The sequence below is a fragment of the Sinocyclocheilus grahami genome, unplaced genomic scaffold, assembly GCF_001515645.1.
Source record: "Sinocyclocheilus grahami isolate Dianchi unplaced genomic scaffold, SAMN03320097.WGS_v1.1 scaffold93.1, whole genome shotgun sequence".
Taxonomy (NCBI): Eukaryota; Metazoa; Chordata; class Actinopteri; order Cypriniformes; family Cyprinidae; genus Sinocyclocheilus; species Sinocyclocheilus grahami.
Window position 1 is genome coordinate 176989 of NW_015505272.1, and position 13424 is coordinate 190412.

At 37.0% G+C, this 13424-nt stretch overlaps 1 protein-coding gene and 2 pseudogenes across 1 annotated transcript in view; 1 reads left to right on the plus strand and 2 right to left on the minus strand.

Annotated features, from left to right (window-relative positions):
- LOC107587487 (monocarboxylate transporter 13) overlaps positions 1-1171 on the plus strand; it is a 9455-nt gene extending 8284 nt beyond the window's left edge. The window contains exon 5 of the mRNA XM_016275282.1: positions 531-1171. Within this exon, the coding sequence (XP_016130768.1) occupies positions 531-724 (194 nt within the window). The 3' untranslated portion in view covers positions 725-1171. The remainder of the gene's footprint in view (positions 1-530) is intronic.
- A 3120-nt stretch (positions 1172-4291) lies between these two features.
- On the minus strand, positions 4292-5732 carry LOC107587524 (ghrelin O-acyltransferase-like; annotated as a pseudogene).
- A 2418-nt stretch (positions 5733-8150) lies between these two features.
- Positions 8151-10179, minus strand: LOC107587488 (ghrelin O-acyltransferase-like; annotated as a pseudogene).
- Positions 10180-13424: the final 3245 nt, after the last annotated feature.

Genomic DNA, 13424 nt, shown 5'->3' on the forward strand with positions numbered 1-13424 from the left:
AATAGTCGTCCGCTTTTATATTTTCATAATTTGACTGTTTAAACACACATACTTCGATTTAGTTTTTTTGCAAATTGTCATTTTGCATTGTGTAGTAGGTACATTTTTGACAAATGTTGATAAAATGTGAATGTTCATGTTAACGTCTGTTTGAACATTTTGCTGCATACTCTTTTAGACCCAAAAACAATGTTAAAGTTAAATTAGTTAAATAGTACATTCTCCTATTTCCTTACTTTGACTACACCATGATGAGCATGTTGACCGTCATTAATCTCTATTATGTCATGAAGGATATAATGTTGCGAAACTGAAACACATTTTTTGCAGCTTACTTTTAAAAACAACTTTTTTTTTTGGACTAGAAAAAGTTTTGTCAATTTTTTTGTCAACTTTTATTCCTAAAAGACTGAGTATGGCTCAATTTTATGATGGTGCTTTAGTGGGGAGGATACAGACACCGCTAACAGCAGGTTTTGTCTTTGTCTGTGTCAGCCGTCTCATGTTTCTTTTGTGTATCTGTGTCACAGGCTGGCTGGTGGACTGGACTCATGACTTCAGTGCTAGTTTCTACTTATCTGGCCTCTGCCTTGTCCTGTCAGGGGTTTTCGTGGTGCTTGTTGACAGGCTGGTGAAGAAGAAAAAACTCAAACTATCAAATTCATGCACTGAGTCTGAGACTACAGATCATCCAATACTAAAAGCGGACTGTGCAGATGTTTAAAAGCCACTTAAGATAATATTCCAGTGTTTTACTTTTGTTATATTATGAACTTTGTTTATTTAAAGTCATATTATTATTATTAATGTTTTTACTTTTCAAAAAAGCAATAGGCATTTTATTATCTCAACCTCTCAGCCTATAACTTCCAGACAGAGAGATCTTAGTTAAGACTGAGACACCATTGTAGCCACTTTTCAAGCCACTAAAAGTTTGCAGACAATGACAAGAAATGTCATTCAGAACGTTTTTCTGCCCTTAGAAATAATTAAAGAAGCACTGCAGAGTGCAGATGCAGCTGCTTATTATTTAATCACTTACAGAACAAGCATTCATGTATGACACTTTTACAGTATCTGAAAGCAATATAAATAATCTGATTTTTATGTTTGTGTTCATGGCAGGTACTACAAATTACATGTGCATAGAAGCTACATACAGTGGCTCCAAGAAAGTAACAAACAGACACACTATAGACCGTTTATATCACATCTGACGATTTTATTAATTTACTTATATTGTCAAACAATTTGTTTCTGTTATAAATGTGCCATATATGGTGGAATCCTGTTATTTAATGTAATGGCATTTCAGTCTGTTAGAACTTCCCCAAAAACATGTACCAAAGATAAACGGCTGTGTTTTACTTTGGTTTATTGTGTAAGTCATGTCATAGTTTGCAGAGATGGATTTGCGTGTTTATGTGCAGTGTGTCTGAATTTGTGGTGATGACAAGACTGTGCCTTAATTGCAAGCGACAATCGGGGAACTACTATTTATTTGAATGTTCCCTTTGAGTTGCAATAAATTTGTTAGCAGTAGAAAAATAATTTTTAGGTCAATCAGATCGGATTTATTTCTGAATGGCATCTGTGAGTGGAATAAAGGTCATTGGTTCAGACATTTGTTCAGAACTTTAATTACATGCAAGAATTATATTGTTGACAGCCACTTGTTTTTTTATATAGGCCTATTTGAGGCATTTGAAAAGCTCTTTTCACATCTGAAACATTTTCCTGTAAAATTTAAAATTATAGTCTAGTAAGCACCACCAAACACTGGCACGTTACCTATAATGTAGTCAACCGGAGCACTCCAAAAACACACAGTGGCCGTTTACACTGAGAATTGTCGAAAATAATTTGTGAGTCCAGTGATTATCATCAGCTTGTATTGTACATGGGTGATTCTATAATTGGAGATGCATTTGTCATTTCATAAAGTTAAGAAAAAAAACTGTCCACTAACAAATTCTTTCCAGTGTCTTATTGAAAACATATTCAATTTTAATGATTCAGTGCTTGCCAAACACAAGTTACTTCCTTTTTTTACTTCTAATGAAAAAACAGATGTATTTATGGCATTGTTTGTCAACTCTGTTACGGACAAATTAGGCAACGTGTAGAAATAACAGTAAATCATAAAAGGAAAAAACCTTCTTGTATCATTAGACAAACAGTCCTTACATTCTGAACTGAGATCATATTTCACCTATATGCATACCTTAAAAATAAATTATATTTATAATGATAAAATAAAATGTGTGTCTACACAGAATTGTCCACTTGGAGAAAATATGTTTAATCAGAAAATGTATTCTATACAATATCCAGTAAAAAAAAAAAATGTTTTTGAAATATTATAAGGGTGCATAATATCTCAATAATGTTTATGAGATTTTAAATAACAATTGTATTGTTTTTTGTGTGAAAATAGTTTGTAAACGGAGTTGACCCTTTAAGTAACAGAATTGTAAAGTAACTGAATTGACAGAATTATCCGGTGGACTGTCAATTCTGTTACACTATTGTCAGCATTGTTATTCAGCATTGTAACCTTAGTAACAGAGTTTGACGGTAACAGAATTGACAATTATATTTTATTTTTGCCAAATACTCCACTTGCTAGCATAAATGCTAAGAGCACATGGCACTAATGAAATCATGATTAAAGACCTTTCAATAACCCAATGTGTGATCAGTAATACCTTTTTTTTTTCCTTTTGATATTGTGTTAACAGTGTTGATGTTCTTGAAAATAACTCTTGGTATAAGAATTTTTTAGATTAAAATATGTTCTCAGAGAGAGTACACAGACTTTTTAGTGCTTCAGATCTTATCAGTGAGGGAAAGTGGCATCATTTCCTGTATTGTACATAGCTGTGGGAGATAATTCCACCAATTTAAAGGCAAAATATGGTACGGTAACAGAATAACAGAGCAAGATTTATGGACAAACCTTTTTATAAGAAAAAAGTTATTTTTAAACAATTTAATGTTGTGGAATTAAGTAAATTAGTATTTAAGGCTTTTATAAATAAAGTGAATGAAATATTACAAAAAGAAAAGTACAGTAAAATATTTTGATTACACAATGATACATGATGGAAAAAATGCACTGACTAATTCGGACAACAAGAAATCATCTCTTTTTACACAAATTATTATATTGTTATTGACTGTAACATCTTGTAATCCATAATAAGTAACAAATTATTAAAATGATTAAAAATATAACCATTTGAAAAAAACCTGAAAAAATAATGACTTCGGACACCAAATGTACCTGCAATTATAGAATCACCCACATGCGTAAACGTAGGATACTCAGAGATTATCTCACTGTCCCATCACTAGATGGCAGCAGGGCCGTATTAACCATTGGGGCCCGAGCAAGGAGGGGGGCCCGTGATTGGCTGTGGAGTAGATTGACTGGAGCGCCGATCGCTTAAGTCACCACGCAGTCCTCACTGCAAAACACAAGATCCAGGGGGAGTGGATCTTGTGTTCTGCAGTGAGGGGCTACTGACCACGCCCCCCAAACAAAGGCCAAACAAAGTAGTTTCGCTTTCACAACGAAACACAGCGTCTAGAGTTAGCAGAGGCCAGCGGCTAGAGTGAGCGGCGGCCGGCTTGAGCGAGCTTCCCACATCGTGACGTAGACATGTGGGGGTGTGTTAGAACGAGGCATTTTAGGTAGGCGTGGTTGACTCTTAACTTTTATAAAGAATATCTCTTTGGATTTTGAATTTATACAGTGAAGACTATTCAGTATATTTGCACATTTTCTTTATACAATATTATATTTATTATTCAGTGCTTTAAGTTTTTCAAGTAGGCCGATTTTTTATGATCTTTGTTCTGTTGTAGCCTAATTTGTGACTGTTTACTTGTCTTCAGTACGCTTATTTTTACTTAGGCTAGTATTATTTTTTTGTGATACTGAAATTGGTAACAAAAATTATAAAATTTCAGTGCATCAAGAATTTTGATATGGGATAAATTATATTTATATATATATTGTATATATATATATATATATATATATCATTATTGTGATGGGAGGCCCTGCAGTAAGTAATAGCCCCGGGGCCCAGTGTGGTCTTAATGCGGCCCTGGATGGCAGTATAACTACAGTAAGAGATGCAGGATGCGCACTTTCATACAGTATGCAGGTTTCATACAATAAATATATATATTTTAACTTGTTTATACACGTCTCTTAACTATTGAATGTAAAGGTTTTGTGTGTTGGTTAAACAAAGCAAAATTGTCATCACTTACTCTTACGTCATTCTTTCTTCTCTGAAACATGATGGACAGATACTGACACACTGTATGGAAAAAGCAGAATATCTTACTACAAAGTTGTAGTAAATGGTGCCAAGCTCCAAAAAAGCAAGAAAAAAGCGTAAGTGGTTTTCTTTCATTGTTCATTTGTTCTATGGAAGAATTTAAATGAAACTGGATAGGACATGATGAGAGATTTTTGGCAAACTATCCCTTTAAAGATATTAGTTCATTTAAAGGGGTCATATGATGCGATTAAAATTTTTCCTTTCTCTTTGGAGTGTTACTTGCTGAGAACCCAAAGGTCATAAACAGTGGAGATCTGTTGAACCTTTTGAAGACCATTCTTCGAAGTCACGCCACTGTGGTTCTGTTCCACTGGCGCGCAAACACTGAAGGACGGCTTGATGCTTCAGTCACCCATGGACTGCCATCAGAAAACCCATCCCATGATAATTTTCCACTGCGACTGTACCCATGGAAACCCATGCCTGCAGCATTGTTAACACACTCACTGACCTTCCAGTGTGCATAATAGTTCATCTTAAGTAGCAGCGACAGGACCCAGATCCATATTATGTTTTGACAAACGCAAGGGCTGTTTACTGTGAATGTGATTGATTTGATATCCACTTCATCATGCCTGGAGCTGATCTGTGCTGGTTGCTGAGGAAATACATTAACTTCGCGCTGTGGATCGCCTCCTCTCACTCAGCCCGCCGTCTGTTCCTCACTCTAGCCACCGGCCTCCGCTCACTCTAGGCTGCCGCCGTGTGTGACGCTGTGTTTCGTTGTGAAAGCGAAACTGTTTGGTCTTCCAAAAGAGGACACGACTAGAAATCCAACTTGCAACATCTTTGATGTAAGCCTCCCCAAATATGAAGCCAATGGTGAAGTCACACTCATTTGCCTAACAGACTCCACAAAAGTGTTGAAACTGCAAAGTGGTCCACCAAGAAGAGCAGGAAAATTAAGCGAGTAGCTTAGAAATGGTATAAGGACAGATAGACCCCGACTGCTGTTTTGAAAGGGACTAGTGACTGTTCCTTCCTGCAGATCAAGTGATAGAGATGAAACCCTCTGGGTCATCAACATGATAGCAGATGTGGCCAGTAAGAGCCTGTTAGAAATAAAACGAGAGCTCACAATAGGGTCAAATTGGATGTTTTCATACAGTTCATACTTTTTGAGAAATACCTGAAGTTTGGTGTCTCTTGAAGCCAGTATAACTGGTACTGGCTGTACAAGTGCCAGCAGGTTTGCCAACACATCTGCAGTCCTAACGTCCAATAATGAATATGCATTGGGTGTAGACAGCGGATCAGCAGCAGGAGAAGCATGGCACTGAAGAACAGCAATAAGCTGTATGGACCCATTGTTACGATAGCAAGGATGAATCCTCCCAGTGTCAAATAGACATACCTTACAAGCGGAGACAAATTTCATTTCACAGATGATCTAAGAGAAAGGATGCATTTATCAAAACAACATGAACAACAGCATGGATTATTTTGTCATAGGGATGCACGATATATCGGCCACCATATCGGTATCGGCCCATATCGGCTCATTTTTTCTGTTATCGGTATCGGCCTGATAAGAAAATTTGGCCGATATCTTAAAGCCGATAAATAATGCATTATTTCCTTCAGAGACACTTCAGATGCGCACTGTTCGTTTGCAGCCTTTTGTGCAATTGTACATTGTAATATTGTGTTTATTTGATGTATATCTGATTTATCTCATATAGAATGCGTTTGGTTAAGTTAAAAGAGCGCTTCAGTTTACCGGTGATCATCTTTAGCTCAGCACACGCAGCTCAAACAGCAGTGCACAACATTAATAACTATGATTGGGAATGTCGTGTATATAACATTCTAATGAGAACATTATTATAATAAAACGTTGTGAATTCTTTGGGTTTAGTTGCCGTGTTTCAGCGCGTTGTTATGGGAAGAGCGCATCCACAACAGGATCACACATTCTGACTACAGCACGCAATAACTGCATCATTTTGAACATATATAAGTTGTAATATTATGTTTATGTTGTATTAATATTAATCTCAGGATGCATTTCCTTGAGTTAAATAAGCTGCCAGCAAAACGCTTCAGTTTACCGTGTTCATTCAGCTCTTCGGCTTCAGCACGCGCAGCTCAACGGCTGCTGTTTAGCTATTTAAAATTAATTTGTTACTTTTTCAAAATCATTGATATATTATTAATAACAACAACCACTTGTATTTTTCTCTTATTCTCTTATTCAACAATATGGTTTAGTAAATAAAATCATTTAATTATTGTCCGTGCAGAGGCTATTCCGTTATATTGATCTATGGCGCATTCATTTTGAATCTTTACACGTGTAATGATGTCCTGTGACTTGTTTGCATTATTTATGCATTATCTTATTTATTTGTAAGACTTTTTTATGACAAAATTTGGTAATGGGAGAGTAAAAATATTGTTTAAACGTACACCGTTCAAACTAGGCTGCTTATGTTGAAGTGTTTGGGATGTGGCGTTTAATGATGAGACCTTTTTTGTAATCAGGCTCTCAAAAAGTATATAACAATTTGGATATAGATTTATCGGCCAACATATCGGTTATCGGCTTTCAAAAATAAAGAATAATCGATTATCGGTATCGGCCAAAATTTTCATATCGGTGCATCCCTAAAAAAAAATGGTACAATAATAATTAGCACCACAGAATTATAGAAGAACCGTAAAAAAGAGATTAAGTTAAACAAATTTTTGTTAGAGTTTATATTATTGTATTTTATATTCATGTTTGCTCACTTTTATGACGGGTATCAAAGGAGCTGATGTTATACCCAGAATCACTATCAGAAAACCTTCTGAATTAACTGAGTATGGAATTGTCTGATACATGTTTAATATTTATATAAATCAACTAAAATATACAGAAGAATGTTTAATCAGTTGAAAACAGGGAATACATAGGTTGGGGGAGAGTGGGGTGATCTGAGCCTGTGGGGAAGTTGAGCCACCCCTTGTTTCTAGGCAACCTTAAACAAAATTGGAGATGAGACCACAAATATATGAAGAGTTATCCATTTTACTCACCCTGTAATGGAGAGAGGACCATGGAATAATTGGTAACTACAAGTAAAAAAACAGGATTTTGTTGTTCAAAGTGATTTTTTTTATGTTCAAGGATGCATGCATACAGGTGGGGAAACTCCCTGTATGAATGGCCAGTCCATCACAAGGCTCACACATAGATTTTAAGAAGTCATTCTTATTGAATTTCTCTTCCTGTGATTTGGCATAGGTAAAAAGGTCAAAATGTTCAGATTTTTTTTTTGTTCAAGGATGCATGTTTCTTGTGTCTGAACAATTACAGACAAATCTGAAAAAAAATATCACACCTGTGCTTTAGTAAGTTATAACATGTGGCTATACTGTTAGCATGATGTTAGCCCTAAACTGCTAGATGATACAAGTTTGTTAAAATGGTAAGATTAGGGTAATTTAAATAAATATAAATAATAAATCCAGTGGCTCATGGCTTATGATTATAAAGATTATTTTAAAATTATTTTACTGTAATTCTACATTATATTTTTTTATCAAACATTTTTTATTTTGTTCTGAAAACTTTAAAAAAATATTTATTTTTTTAAACCTTCAAAGTTGTGAACTGTTTTAAATAAAACCTTTAGAAAGTCTTCCATCCATCCATTCTATTATCCAAATCTCTTTGTCCTTGGTTGCAGGGAGCTGGAGTCTAACCCAGTGTCTTGAGCCACAGGTGGATGAATGGCCAGTCCATCCCAAGGCTCACACATTGATTTTAAGAAGTCATTCTTATTGAATTTCTCTTCCTATGATTTGGCATGAGGTAAACATTTTCAGTTTTACTTCAGTAGCATAATCAATGGCGTAGTTTAACTCCGTATTGATTGAACCAAGATTCGACACTTTACACTTTAAACACACTGTAAGTAAAAACTGGTTCAACTCACCCCGCTCTCCCCTAAATAGCTGCTCAAATGTGCTTGCTGGTCCATGTTAAAGCTTCCATGTTTACTATATTTGATGACATTTATATAATTTACACTGGTTCTGGTCATTTCTCACAGGATTAAAATCATCAGAACACTCAGTAGTGGAAACACAGCGATTTATGAAGACCAGAGCAGTTTCACTGACTCTAAACTCTGAAGCTCCACACAGACAACAACACATGAAATGGTCAGTTGAGTAAAGGCCCAGTTTAGACACACATAGAGCCATTTCCTCCACTTGGAGGTAAGCTTTGGATGCAAGAAGTGATGTATTTTATAGTCTCCCTGCACGGTGATGGCCCAGATGATAAAGTCTATAATCTGACCTGGGTGAAGACCATGCCACCATGCTGAGAACCCAAAGGTCATAAACAGTGGAGATCTGTTGAACCTTTTGAAGACCATTCTTCGAAGTCACGCCACTGTGGTTCTGTTCCACTGGCGCGCAAACACTGAAGGACGGCTTGATGCTTCAGTCACCCATGGACTGCCATCAGAAAACCCATCCCATGATAATTTTCCACTGCGACTGTACCCATGGAAACCCATGCCTGCAGCATTGTTAACACACTCACTGACCTTCCAGTGTGCATAATAGTTCATCTTAAGTAGCAGCGACAGGACCCAGATCCATATTATGTTTTGACAAACGCAAGGGCTGTTTACTGTGAATGTGATTGATTTTAAGAGCTCCTTGAGAGGATATTTAATCCACACCAAAATTACAACTTGCAACATCTTTGATGTAAGCCTCCCTAAATATGAAGCCAATTGTGAAGTCACACTCATTTGCCTAACAGACTCCACAAAAGTGTTGAAACTGCAAAGTGGTCCACCAAGAAGAGCAGGAAAATTAAGCGAGTAGCTTAGAAATTGTATAAGGACAGATAGACCCTGACTGCTGTTTTGAAAGGGACTAGTGACTGTTCCTTCCTGCAGATCAAGTGATAGAGATGAAACCCTCTGGGTCATCAACATGATAGCAGATGTGGCCAGTAAGAGCCTGTTAGAAATAAAACGAGAGCTCACAATAGGGTCAAATTGGATGTTTTCATACAGTTCATACTTTTTGAGAAATACCTTAAGTCTGGTGTCTCTTGAAGCCAGTATAACTGGTACTGGATGTACAAGTGCCAGCAGGTTTGCCAACACATCTGCAGTCCTAACGTCCAATAATGAATATGCATTGGGTGTAGACAGCGGATCAGCAGCAGGAGAAGCATGGCACTGAAGAACAGCAATAAGCTGTATGGACCCATTGTTACGATAGCAAGGATGAATCCTCCCAGCGTCAAATAGACATATCTTACAAGAGGAGACAGATTTCATTTCACAGATGATCTAAGAGAAAGGATGCATTTATCAAAACAACATGAACAACAGCATGGATTATTTTGTCATACTGTACCTCTTGATTACTGAGAGATGTCCTTGCCTGGCTTAACAATACAACAGAAATGCAAATAGAATGTTCACAAGCTGGTAAAACAGCTGTGGGTTTCCATCACAAAAGAGCCTAACGAGATCCATCACCAACCCAGAACTGCTCGAGTAATGTGTGTGAGTAGAAGAGATATGATAAATAAGTACAGTATGGCTGACTACCCTTCTATTTGATCTTCAGAACAAAATGTGTTTCTGGATTCCAAATGTGCACAGATAGACAGACACTCAGTAAATCAGCTGTGTACTTATTTCCTAAATGGAATCTGAAAGAGTGCCAACCAAGTTATGTAGGTTATTAAACAATCCTCTCAAACAGATGAAGAATAGAAATGACAGACAGTCAGACAGAGACTGACAGACAGATTTAAAGATATTGTTTTATTCTACAAATTTTGTGAACTTGCCTCTGGTTTCCACAAGTGCAACAGTCTGTGGAAGGCATGGGTCAATTTAGAACATTCTTCTTTTGTTTTGCTAGACAGACGGATAGATAAAAAATGCTGGGTTAAACACAACCCAGCACTGGGTAAAATACGGACAAACCCAGTGATTGGGTTGTTTTGACCCAGCGGTTTGGTTACTGCCCAGAAGGTTGGGTTAAACATTTAAACCAACTGTTGGTTGAAAACAACCTAATCACTGGGTTTGTCCATATTTTACCCAGTGCTGGGTTGTATTTAACCCAGCATTTTTTAGTGTAGATAGATAGATAGATATATAGAAAATTGTATGCTGCATTTGCCACACTCATGAATCCCTCTAAAGAATCTCCATCCATCTTCATAGAACACTCTAAAAAATGCTGGATTGTTTTTTCAACCCAAATGCTGGGTTGAGACCGCAGGGTAAGGACGTTGGGTTGTTTTAACCCAATTTTGGGTTGAAAATTGGTCTTGATCAATAACCCAGCGGTGCTGGGTTGGGAACGCGGACGTGAAAGAGAGCACGCACGTCAAGTTAACATTGGAGTACATATCTCGACGACAACCAGCGCGAGAAGCCGCCATTTTCTCAGCATCTTCAGCTGGAAGCGAGACGGAGTATGGTAAGTAAAGATTAAAAATGTAAAGTCATCATTCATTGTTTGAGTCCGGTAGTATCTTGAGATTTCATGGAAGGCGGAAATATTCCGAAAAGAGCTTATATTGGAAAATAGTGGATTTCGCCTCAGAAATAACGTTAGTCTTTTACTGAAAGGAAGAGGTGCTTTTAATATAACGTCAGTGAGTATCTTATGTCATATTTACATAAGATTTTACAATATTTGCATTTTTTGAGGTGTTAAAGAGCCTAACGAGATCCATCACCAACCCAGAACTGCTCGAGTAATGTGTGTGAGTAGAAGAGATATGATAAATAAGTACAGTATGGCTGACTACCCTTCTATTTGATCTTCAGAACAAAATGTGTTTCTGGATTCCAAACGTGCACAGATAGACAGACACTCAGTAAATCAGCTGTGTACTTATTTCCTAAATGGAATCTGAAAGAGTGCCAACCAAGTTATGTAGGTTATTAAACAATCCTCTCAAACAGATGAAGAATAGAAATGACAGACAGTCAGACAGAGACTGACAGACAGATTTAAAGATATTGTTTTATTCTACAAATTTTGTGAACTTGCCTCTGGTTTCCACAAGTGCAACAGTCTGTGGAAGGCATGGGTCAATTTAGAACATTCTTCTTTTGTTTTGCTAGACAGACGGATAGATAAAAAATGCTGGGTTAAATACAACCCAGCACTGGGTAAAATATGGACAAACCCAGCGATTGGTTTGTTTTGACCCAGCGGTTTGGTTACTGCCCAGAAGGTTGGGTTAAACATTTAAACCAACTGTTGGTTGAAAACAACCCAATCACTGGGTTTGTCCATATTTTACCCAGTGCTGGGTTGTATTTAACCCAGCATTTTTTAGTGTAGATAGATAGATAGATATATAGAAAATTGTATGCTGCATTTGCCACACTCATGAATCCCTCTAAAGAATCTCCATCCATCTTCATAGAACGCTCTAAAAAACGCTGGATGGTTTTTCAACCCAAATGCTGAGTTGAGACCGCAGGGTAAGGACGTTGGGTTGAAAATTGGTCTTGATCAATAACCCAGCGGTGCTGGGTTGGGAACGCGGACGTGAAAGAGAGCACGCACGTCAAGTTAACATTGGAGTACATATCTCGACGACAACCAGCGCGAGAAGCCGCCATTTTCTCAGCATCTTCAGCTGGAAGCGAGACGGAGTATGGTAAGTAAAGATTAAAAATGTAAAGTCATCATTCATTGTTTGAGTCCGGTAGTATCTTGAGATTTCATGGAAGGCGGAAATATTCCGAAAAGAGCTTATATTGGAAAATAGTGGATTTCGCCTCAGAAATAACGTTAGTCTTTTACTGAAAGGAAGAGGTGCTTTTAATATAACGTCAGTGAGTATCTTATGTCATACTGGGTAAAATACGGACAAACCCAGTGATTGGGTTGTTTTGACCCAGCGGTTTGGTTACTGCCCAGAAGGTTGGGTTAAACATTTAAATTCGTTATCTCCTTATTCGCGGTTAAATTGAATGTAGTTTCCTAAAGGAAACGGCGTTATGTAATAAAGACTAGCCTATTTATTTTGAAGCTGATGAAGTGATAACTGTTAAAAGTAATGTTTTGCATGTTATATTCCAGACATGTTGAGCGTTGGTGCCCGTGCCGGGAGTTAACGACACTGAACACCGCTTGTGTGAGGAGGCGGTTTTCTCAGCTTCTTCAGAAGAGAGAGAAAGACGGTTAAGGCAAGTAAAGTTCATAATTCCATGTTATCAATTTGTTAAGTTTTTTTACTAAGAGTAAAATAATGTTTGTTTTTGTAGATGTTGAAAGCCAGAGACATAGGAGCCAATTTTGGGTTGAAAATTGGTCTTGATCAATAACCCAGCGGTGCTGGGTTGGGAACGCGGACGTGAAAGAGAGCACGCACGTCAAGTTAACATCGGAGTACGTATCTCGACGACAACCAGTGCGAGAAGCCGCCATTTTCTCAGCATCTTCAGATAGATGTTGAAAGCCAGAGACATAGGAGAGCATCATTCTTTTGAGATTGATGTGAGTTATTTTTAGAAAATAAATGTTTCGGTTGTCTCCTGCCTGTTTACTTCACATTTTGATGCAACAACAGTATAATTACGTGCTCATATTTTATTTAAACCATTGATGTCTGTGTTTTTCATTGTAGAACTCAAACCAACTTTGGAGTTGTCTGATTTTGAGAGTCATCGTTCTTGGTCTTCCTTTCTTAAAGGAATAGTTCACACAAAAAAATTATTCACTTGCCCTCATGTCATTCCAAACCTATGAGACATTTGTCTATCTTTAGAACACAAATGAAGATATTTTAAATTCTCTCATCATTTTTTGTTAATCCATTGAAAGTCTAGATAATCACTATTTTCAAGCTTCAAAAATACAGAGTTATTGTAGAAGTAATCCATGCCAATATTTATATAAATCTTAAATTATATCATAGCGAACATATCTGTTCAGAAGAAAATACTGGTCTCCCAGACTTGCAATAGAGGACAAAAATTAAGAGAATATTAAATATATTTATTTGTGTTCCAAAAATTAGCAGAGTTTGTATGGGTTTGGAACAACATGGGGGTGAATAAATTATGA